The sequence below is a fragment of the Anolis sagrei genome, chromosome 2, assembly GCF_037176765.1.
Source record: "Anolis sagrei isolate rAnoSag1 chromosome 2, rAnoSag1.mat, whole genome shotgun sequence".
In the NCBI taxonomy this organism is placed as follows: domain Eukaryota; kingdom Metazoa; phylum Chordata; class Lepidosauria; order Squamata; family Dactyloidae; genus Anolis; species Anolis sagrei.
In genome coordinates, this window is record NC_090022.1 from 23,313,148 (window position 1) to 23,324,269 (window position 11,122).

Consider the following 11,122-nt stretch of genomic DNA (forward strand, 5'->3'; position numbering starts at 1 on the left):
CTGGGTAGAGGTGAGCCCCTGACCTTTGGCCCAGCTTACTGTCCACCTAAGCAATTTGAAAATAGCTGTGAGCTATGAGTAGAGAAATTAGGCACTGCTTAAGCGAGAAGGTATTTGATGACACCATAAAAAGGAAAAACCAGGAAATGCCGGCGATTGAAGGAAGGAGGAAGTCTGTGATCAAGGGCTCTTTGTCATAGAGAGGATGGAGTGATAGCACCTCCTGCGGCCGGAATTGAACACAACCTCCAGGATGCCAAAGTTGGGAAAAATGCTGACATAATACCTCTATCTGTTGTCTGTCCTGTCCGTTTAATGGCATTGAATGTTTGCCGTATATGTGTTCTGTGATCCGCCCTGAGTCCTCTTCGGAGTGAAAAGGGTGAAATATAAATGCTGTAAATAAATAAATATTGACAAACATTCGATGCTGTAAGAAGCTGAACAAAGGCAAAAATAGCCAACCCCCCAAATCCCCAAAGCAAATCCACATCTATATCAAAAATAACATTATACGGCAATATTACTAGTAATATTATATGTAATATATAATATACAATTACCATATTATTATATAGTACTATATTATTATACCCCAAATATATAATACACAAGCAGTATTATTATATGGGATAATACAATATAATATAATAACCAGGAATGGTGATGGACTAATCTGCACCCTCCTTAAAAGAATGTGATATGATGTTGCCATTTTAAAAGAGGAACTACAGAAAGAAACAAAATACAGTAGACTCTCAAGCAACCAGAAACTACATTTATCCGACTCCCATGAGGATTGGTATATCCAAGATAAATGTAGTTTCTGGTTACTTGAGAGCTACTTTTAAAAGCAGGCTTAACACCTCATACTATACCATGCCATAAATTCTGCATTGACTTGGTATTAGTACTAAAGTACAGTGAAGTAAGACAAGCTTAAGGTATATAATATATTATAAAAACAGCATTGTGAATGCAATATACAATTTTAATGACAATTAAAACATTTTAAAATTTAAAGTATTGTTTGAATTTTTGCCGGTTGCTTGAGAGTCCTGCTTGCTTAAGTTCTGATTAACTGAGAGTCTAGTGTATTGGGTGCAGCCACAGGGGGTGGAAAAGGAATAAGTACAATTGCCCTGTAAGAATATTAAATAGATATTTAATATTTATTTCATTCTGTATATATGCCTTTATTTTTGAGTAGCCTGTGCCCTTGTTAATGGTGATGGGGAAGGCAGCGCCCAAGAGGTGTTTGATGATGCAACACAGACAAGTCATTTGACGCCGCAACTGGAGGCAGACTGTCCCTTGAAAGGCGTCTCTGCAACACATTCGGATAGCAGCTGTAAAGAATATGCAGCACTCCAAGGTAAGTGGTCCCTTTAGAGTTGGGCAGTCAAACCCATTTTCATTAAGGGCTACATCAGTGTTATGATGGCCTTCCAAAGGCCTTTGAATCCATGAGTGGAGAATCCATGGATACAGATGGCCAACTATAATTTTTTGCATACTGGTCAGTACTCTTTAATTTTTGCCTGGTTTGGGTTCCTATATGTTATTGAACAATTCCCATCATTTTTGATTATCCATGTATGCTGGGGGTAATGGGAATTGCAACCCAATAGCACCCAATCTTGGCAGTCTTTAAGAGGAGCTTGAAGACGTGGTTGTTCAAGTGTGCCTTCCCAGAATAATGATCCCATAGCACTTTGTCCTCCAAAGCACTTGGTATTGTTTTAGGTCTGCTTGTATGTTTCCACAAACTGCTCCATCACTTTTTTCGCCCATGTCCAGAATTATTTTTAATTTTAATTACATTTGGCCTACCCATAGATTTTAAAGTGTGTTGTCCTATTTGATAATGCTTATGTTAGTGTTTTATTGTTCTGTTGTTTTAAATTGCTTGTATTGTTGTTGTTGTTGCTTGTATTGTTGTATTTTGGGCTCGGCCTCATGTAAGCTGCACCGAGTCCCTTGGGGAGATGGTAGCGGGGTATAAATAAAGTGTATTATTATTATTATTATTATTATTATTATTGAAATAAAATTATTATTACTACTACTATACTATAGAAATAATGCAGATTGACATCATGTCCTGACCTTTAATCTTTTCTGCCAAAGAGTGTGGGTGCCTCACAGGACTACAGATCCCAGGATTGCACCACATTGGGCCATGGCAGCTACAGTGGTATTAAACTGCATTAATTTTATTCATGGTTTTCCTCTTTCATGGAGGCCCTGTTCCGTAACCCCAGTCACTGTAGAGTATTGGAACAGGAGTGGAAAGGCATTGAGGCTCAATAGCAGGCATGGGCAAACTTCAGCCCTCCCAGTGTTTTGGACTTCAACTCCCACAAATCCTAACCGCCTACTGGTAGTTATGAATTGTGGGAGTTGAAGTCCAAAACACCTGGAGGGCCGAAGTTTGCCCATGTCTGCTCAATAGTGTGACCATGGATTAGTCATTATCTTTGTGTAATTTGCTTTACCGGATTGTTGCAAGCGAAGGGATGAATGGAAAAAGACACCTGCTTTTTCAGGAAAAAGATATGGCTCTAAATGTGTATCCTTTTTTTCTGATCAGCTGCCATTTTGAAGAACCAAGACACTCTCCTAGTGATCTTGAAGAACCAGGACATGTTAAAGGATCGTGTGGATAAGCTCCTGGGGACTCTTTCCAGCTTCGAAGAAAGATTTCAAGCCCTTGAGCGGGAGATGGGTGTCCTCGCCCAGTTCACCCAAGAACTCTCTCAAGTCGATAATGAAACCATCTGGGGCTAATGAAGAGACTTCCAAGTAGTCCAAACGAATACTTTGCTCAGCATTCAAAATATGTGTATGCTTGTGTGTTTCTTTCTCCTTATGTGAGGTGGAAACTTTAAGAGGCTGCCCTGGCCCTTAAATAGAGTTACATGTACAATAGAAAATATTCAATCCCATCATCCCTACAAAGATTTTTAGAATTCTGGTTTTTCATCTGGTTTGCAAACATTCCTGTTCTCGTAAATGTAGATGTGACCTATTCCAAAATAGGATCTGATTTGGTCTGGTTTACTTTAACAACATGCAACCCAGAAGTCAGCTGAAGATGCTTATTGTTGTGAAGACATTCAGTTTGGACTATGTTCAGATTAAGAAACATCTATGGATCTAAAAAAAATCTATCTGATGGGCACTTACTATTTCCTTTTCTAGATGTCATCATTTGTCCATCATCATTTAATTAATAAGTATTCTGTGTCAAAATCCAGTGGTAAAACTTGATGCCGTTATATTCAATGTACATGACATTGTGTAGCATGATGTTTTTTGTGTAGAATATAAACAGTTCAGGGATGCTTTCCCCTCAATTTACTTGCATTTAGGTTGGTGGGCTTTGAAGAATCAAATGTGATATAATGTCCACCATGGCATATGTAATAATGTTGACTCAATGATAACGTGAATATCCATCATAACCTAAATAGCCAGTTTCAACAAAATAAACTGCATTTAAGAAAGCTGCATATCTGACATGTACCAACCAGAGCTAGAAAGTAAAACACTCAGAACAGCCTGTATTTTGGAGGATTTAATGCAATATTAGGAAATAAATGCATTTCTATAACAATTGCAGTGTTTCCTCTCAGGTTATGTATAAGTGTTGCTTGTCCATAGTAATTGATTGTGCCCGTACTAGCATGTGCAAATGCCAAAATAAATAAATAAATGAATAAACATTCACGGACATGCAAATATCTCCTGGTTCTGCTTTTGTAACATAAGATTAAAACTCTTTCAAGGATGTAGAGGTGATAATACAGTACGATTCCTGTATTCACAGGGGAAATGTTCCTGGGTGGACTGTAGAAATCTGAAACCATAGATATGACCAAGCACAATTAAATTACCTGACTTCTGGGCATAGCATAACATAGAGTTGCATTGGAGGACCTATAGTTTTCTAGTGATTCCATCAGCGCTGCCTCCGAAAAATCCTGCAAATCTCTTGGGAAGACAGGTGGGCAAATGTCAGCGTGCTGGTAGAAGCAAAGACCACCAGCATTGAAGCGATGGTCCTCTGCCATCAACTCCGCTGGAACGGCCACGTTGTCTGGATGCCCGACCACTGTCTTTCAAAGCAGTTGCTCTACTCCGAACTTTAGAATGGAAAACGGAATGTTGGTGGGCAGGAAAAGAGATTCAAAGATGGCCTCAAAGCCAACCTTAAAAACTCTGGCATAGACACCGAGAACTGGGAAGCCCTGACCCTTGAGCACTCCAGTTGGAGATCAGCTGTGACCAGCAGTGCTGCAGAATTTGAAGAGGCACAAATGGAGGGTGAAAGAGAGAAATGTGCCAAGAGGAAGGCACGTCAAGCCAACCCTCATTGTTGGAGTATTTAGCAGGGTTGGGAATCTATAACCCTCCATATCTTGGACTTCCTTGACCACATAGATGTCTAACTTTTGAGGACCCCACCATTGAGGCCAGGGGACACCATTGGTTTAAGAAGCAGTGCTCTAGATAACACCATGTAACACGATTTTTGTTCCTGGTTTACGAATGTCATTTCCTAATTGGGTTTATCATAGAAACATGGGAAAAGTTAATTAAACTGGGAAACTTTGTTTCCGTGAGACATCTTGCAGCACATTTTGCTATAGTATTTCAATGAACATCTCTTAAAAGAGTCGCAACCAATTCAACATAGTTTAATGTATTGTTGAAGGCTTTCATGGCCAGAATCACTGGGTTGTTGTAGGTTTTTTCGGGCTGTATGGCCATGTTTTAGAAGCATTCTCTCCTGACGTTTCGCCTGCATCTGTGGCAAGCATCCTCAGAGGTTGTGAAGTCAACATAGTTTATGGCAGCCACAAAAATAATGTTTTTGGAGTATAGCGACTATTTTCAAAGTAAGTGCCGCACAATTAAACAGGAAATAACACTTTTAAGCCAGGAACAGAAAAAAAGTCACATTTTGTTACATAGCAGAGGCAGGAAAAGTTCAAGCTTCCAGATGTTGGGAATGCATCTTCCATTATAGCCAATGATGAGAAATAAGTTAGATCTCCATATTCATTGGAGGTTAGGGGCACAGGACCGCTTTGAAAGTGAAAAACCGCAAATATATTATTAATTATTAAACTTTACTTGTACCCCGCTAGCATCTCCTGAAGAACTCGATGCAGCTTACAAAGGCCAAGGCCTCAAACAACAATAGACAATAACAATACAATGCAAGCAAATTAAAAACATAAGCAATAACAACAACAAAACATAACACTATTACGCAATAAAACCAGGGCCGGGCCAATGAAGGGTACAGGTTAAAAAAGTGCTGAGTGTAAGAGGTGATATGTTGGGATTCTGGGCAAGTGCAATGTGCAGAGAGTCTTAAGCTCTAATAAAGTGCTTCTGGGACGTAGTGCTGGAGGTTATCCTATTCAGGAAAGGCACATCGGAATAGCCAGGTCTTCAAGTTCTTCCTAAAGACTGCCAACGTGGGTGCTAGTCTAATGTCCTTGGGGAGGGTGTTCCAAAGTCGGGGGGCAACCACAGAGAAGGCCCTGTCCCTCGTCCCCACCAAACGAGCCTGCAACACAGGTGGAATCGTGAGCAGGGCCTCTCCGGATGAACGGAGGGAGCGCGTGGGTTCATATATGGAGATGCGGTCACGCAGGTAGGCAGGTCCCAAACCGTTTAGGGCTTTGTAGGGCTTTCACCTGCACCTTGAATTGGGCTCGGTAGGTAAACGGCAGCCAATGGAGCTCCTTAAACAGGAGGGTTGACCTCTCTCTGTAAGGGGCGCCAGTTAACATCCTGGACATAACATAGAGACATTGCTGTGTACTTTTTAAAATAAATTCCTCTTTAGGAATTTCTAATATAATTTTTAATAATTTTTAATATTTTTTAATAAATATAATTTTAAATAAATTTTCTAATATAATTTTTAATAAATATAATTTTAATAAATATAATTTTAATAGATTTTCTAATATAATGTTTTAAATAAATTCCTCTTTAGGAATTTCTAGGTCTTCCAGCATGACCTGGGTTCTTAAAGGGAGCTCTGCTCTCCCTTATATGTGTCTCAGTTTCTTGAGACGGAACCCAGCAGGCTTTAGGACCCTGTGATCAGACTGACCGCTATCCGCCTCCTGCTCAGTATCTCACACTAATACCTGGACCCGCTCCCCATTGGCCCAGAGGAATTGCGAGCTCGCTTCCTATTGGTTGGTGGTAACGCTGAACTCGCTTCCCATTGGCTGCTGATTATTCTGGGCTCGTTCTCCATTGTCTTCAGTGTGTGTTAACAAAGCGACCCAAGTGCGCCTGTCATTTGAGGCTGCGCAAGGAAGAGGGAAGGAGGTGCCTCGATGTAGCGGCGCTTGGAGTGAACGGGCGCCACCTAGAGGTGAAGCGCAGCACTGCAGATAACCCTCCTCTTTTGGCATTTATTATTCCCAATAGTGTGTTTTTTTTACATCTTTCCTCTTTTTTTTCTGCCTTCTCTCCTACAGAAGCAGCCTTTCTCTCTGTGTCTATCCACATTGAAGAATTAATGCAGTTTGACATAACTTTAAAGTGCCTTATCTAGCTCTGTACTGACCATATAATGCAGTTCCAGACTGCATTATATGGCATTGTAGAGCCAACCTTAGTTGTTTCACATTTCTTTTCAACGTTGGGCTTTTCACTGCTTCAGATCAACATGTTTTCATCTTTGTCCACCTTAAATTTCTTAGAGGATGATTATAATTAATTTTTTTATTATATTGACAAGCTGGAATGTGTCCAGAGGAGGGTGACTAAAATGATCAAGGGTCTGGAGAACAAGCCCTATGAGGAGCGGCTTAAAGAGCTGCACGTGTTTAGCCTGCAGAAGAGAGGGCTGAGAGGAGACATGATGAGGGCCATGTATAAATATGTGAGGGGAAGTCACAGGAAGGAGGGAGCAGGCTTTCTGCTGCCCTGGAGACTAGGATGCAGAACAATGGCTTCAAACTATTTATTTATTTATTTCGAACATTTCTACCCCGCCCTTCTCAACCCCCGAAGGGGGACTCAGGGCAGCTTACAAAAGGCACAATTTGATGCCAGCAATACACATAGTAAGATAAAATACATAGCAGCGACAGTTATAAATAGTTAAAACAGTCCAATTATACAATAACAACTAATAAAAGCCAATCTGGTGATCAACATTCACCAAGAAGGAGAAACTACAAGAAAGGAGATTCCATCTGAGCATTAGGAAAAACTTCCTGACTGTGAGAGCCGTTCAGCAGTGGAACTCTCTGCCCTGGAGTGTGGTGGAGGCCTCTTCTTTGGAAGCTTTTAAACAGAGGCTGGGTGGCCATCTGTATGGGGTGATGTGAATGCAATCTTCCTGCTTCTTGGCAGGGGGTTGGACTGGATGGCCCATGAGATCTCTTCCAGCTCTATGATTCTATGATTCTGAGAAACCAAAGTTAGAAAAAGTAGGAGTATCCCCTCCCATTCGGGAAGGAGCGATGCGTATTGTGTCTTCTTGTTTATCTTTCTTAGTGTATATTTGGTAGAATGCAGAGATAAGCTTAAGCAAATGAAAGTAGAAAATTTTATAATGTGATCAAATATGGGAAACTTGACCTAGGCTAGAACTGTGACCTGAGATGTTTACAAGGAGGTACAAAAACCTCCTTGTAAATATCTCAGGTCACAGTTCTAGCCTAGGTCAAAGACCTTCCTGACTGTGAGAGCTGTTCAGCAGTGGAACTCTCTGCCCCAGAGTGTGGTGGGGGCTCCTTCTTTGGAAGCTTTTAAACAGAGGCTGGATGGCCATCTGTCGGGGGTGCTTTGAATGCGATTTTCCTGCTTCTTGGCAGGGGGTTGGACTGGATGGCCCACGAGGTCTCTTCCAACTCTATGATTCTATGCTCAGGAAGAGGGAGGAGGAGGAGAAGCAGCACTTGTAATCGCACTTTTCGATAGCCAAAACCTGGGGATGAGGGACAGGGCCTTCTCGGTGGTAGCCCCCCTGCATGTGGAATTCGCTTCCCGGGGAAATTAGGTCATCATCATCCTTTATTTGATGCACTTATTAACCGCCATTCTCAGCCCATAAGGGCGACTCACCTTTAGAAAGAAGGTAAAAATGTGGTTGTGGGACCAGGCCTTCAGGCAATTAGGTTAAAGGACAATTGATAATGTTTGACTATGGCTTAGAAGTGGATTTGGATAAGTTAAGCAGAGTAATCATTAGTATATGGCTAGATACAGGCCCATAGCCACCAGACTGGCAATAGCTAAATGGATCGTAAGTATACTGTTTAATAGTTATTTATTAATGCCCCCGGTGGCGCAGTGGGTTAAACCCCTGTGCTGGCAGGACTGAAGACCAACAGGTCGCAGGTTCGAATCCGGGGAGAGGTGGATGAGCTCCCTCTATCAGCTCCAGCTCCTCATGTGGGGACATGAGAGAAGCCTCCCACAAGGATGATAAAAAAAATCAATTCATCCGGGCGTCCCTTGGGCAACGTCCTTGCAGACGGCCAATTCTCTCACACCAGGAGCGACTTGCAGTTTCTCAAGTCACTCCTGTCACAACAAAAAATAAATTAATGTTCATGTTTTTAATTGTTATATTTGCTATTTTGTATTTTATGATGCGGCATTAAATTGTTGCCAATTGGAAGCCCCCCTGAGTCCCCCTAGGGGTTGAGAAGGGCAGGGTAAAATTTTTCAAAATAAATAAATAAAATAATTAAGAGGGTTTTGTGAGACCAGCCGCTCTTGTTGCAACGGTGTAGTAACGGTGATGCTGGATGGCCATCTGTCGGGGGTGCTTTGAATGCGATTTTCCTGCTCCTTGGCAGGGGGTTGGACTGGATAGCCCTTGAGGTCTCTTCTAACCCTAAGATTCTATGATGTATAAAAAAAGGTCATGGTGAAAATTAAAACAAACTGTCCCAAAGAGCCATCCCAGTGATGAGCAAAGAAAAATTGATCCCACTATGGGTGAAATCTGTGAAAGTATTTTTTAGCTCCCATTTGGTAGGTTTACCTGATATGACACTTTTGGGTGTGCAGTGGTGAGCCTGGCACACGGGAGTCACTAATTCCAAGCTGCTTTTTTTCTTCCATTGACAGTGCTCTCCCATCATGAAAGACAGCAACGTCCTTAAGCCTCTCCTCGATGGAGAACACATTGTTGTCCCCCCTGAACAGTGCACTTCATACAACGAGAGATTATTAGAAATGCTATCAAGAAGCTCACTACCTTTACGCAACATCATTGGCAAGGACACAAGATTTGCCGTATTCTGTTTTTGCCAGTCATCTCCAAAATCCGAGGCCACCCGATCCGAGGGGCTAAGAATCTTGATTTTGACTCTCGTCTACACTTTTCTCCTCGGATTGGTCATTTTTGCAGTGGGCCGGTCCTATGTCTCAACCAAAGTTCATACTTATCCCATTCAGCCATACGCAAGAGAGTTTGAGAGGATCAAAGGTGTGATGAACATAAGTATCGCCGTCTCAGGAGTCCCGAAGAATCTGACTCTCGCAGCCCTGCTGGAGGCCAAGGGGCAAGAACCACTTGGGGGAGCCATGAGGATCTGCTTGGATAAAGCTGCTCAGGAGTTCTCTAAGGAGCCGGTCATAGTAAAGAAAAATACATTGATGGTTATTCTGTGCAATGGAACAAAGCGGGTCTTTCGCTCCGGGAAAGGGCAAAACAAAATCGGAGTTGTCTTGGCCAATGAGAAGGTGTATTACCTATTTGTACATGAGGCCAGTGCAGAAGTCCATCTGGCAAGGCTTGGGCACCAGACATTCCCACTCAATCGGACCAGCATCCTCGATGTCCTAGTGGAACTAAAGTCCCAGAATGGCTCCGAGGAGATGCAGCAATGCCTCAACAAAACCTTAATGGAGTTGCCCCAGGAGCCCACAACAGTGCTGGCCAATGCCAAAATGGTGGTGTCGTGTGGATGGCAAAACCTGACCTTCCTTTCTGGGACCGGGGAGAATGAGATCCGTGTGTATAGAGAAGAAATGGGTGGGGAGATCCAGTTCCGGGTGAAAGCTTCAGGGTGGGATTGGTGGGCCAGGGTTTTCACAAGGGGAAGAGTGGTGTGACAAGACCGGAGAGGACCACGCAGAAAAGAGCTCTGTGGCTCTGCTGAGAAACCGAGCAATTTCTATAGTATTTGAATACTTCTGAGCTCACATTACTAATTTTATCCAATGTCTGTTAGTCACATAGATTGCAATAAATAACTGCTTCAATGCAACCTTTGTTCAGAATATTCTTTCAGGACTGAGGATTTATTTTGGTTCCTTCCCATTGGCTTTTTTTTTTGCCGCCGCATCACATTGTTGGCTCATATTTAACTTGTTATCCACAAGGACCCCAAGATCTTTTACGAACCCACATGATCCCTTCGATCATCCGGAGAGGCCCTGCTCTCGATCCCACCCGCCTCACAGGCACGATTAGTGGGGACGAGAGAGAGGGCCTTTTCGGTGGTGGCCCCTCAACTCTGGAACTCTCTCCCTAAAGATATCAGACATGCCCCAACTCTGGCAGTCTTTAGGAGGAGCTTGAAGATGTGATTGTTCCAGTGTGCCTTCCCGGAATAATGATCCTGTAGCACTTTGTCCTCCAAGCACTTTATATTTTTAGGTCTGCTCGTATACCCTTCCACAAACGCCACTATCACCTTTTCGTCCATGTCCCAGCATTAGTCCCCATTTTAACTTTACATTTGGCCTTCCCACTGTTTTTAATTGTGTGTTGTCTTATTGCTAATGTTGTATATTTTATTGTCTATGTTTTTATTTAATTGCTTGTACTGTTGTTGTTATTACTGCTTGTACTGTTGTATTTGGGCTCGGCCTCATGTAAGCCGCACCGAGTCCCTTGGGGAGATGGTAGCAGGGTATAAATAAAGTATTATTATTATTATTACTATTATTATTATTCACATGTATAGCTCGAGAGCAGTACATGTGAAAAAGATCTCAGGGTCCTTGTGGACAAGATGTTAAATATGAGTCAACAATGTGATGCGGCAGCAAAAAAAGCCAATGGGATTTTGGCCTACATCAATAGTCATCTAGGGTCTAGATTCAGGGAAATCAT

General features: G+C 42.2%; 1 protein-coding gene across 1 annotated transcript; it reads left to right on the plus strand.

The window, feature by feature from the left end:
- The first annotated feature begins 6,349 nt into the window (after positions 1-6,349).
- LOC132766735 (uncharacterized) lies at positions 6,350-10,271 on the plus strand. Its single transcript, XM_060761042.2, has 2 exons — positions 6,350-6,409; positions 9,127-10,271. The coding sequence occupies exon 2, from the start codon at positions 9,139-9,141 to the stop codon at positions 10,114-10,116; it is 978 nt and encodes a 325-aa protein (XP_060617025.2). The 5' UTR covers positions 6,350-6,409; positions 9,127-9,138; the 3' UTR covers positions 10,117-10,271.
- Positions 10,272-11,122: the final 851 nt, after the last annotated feature.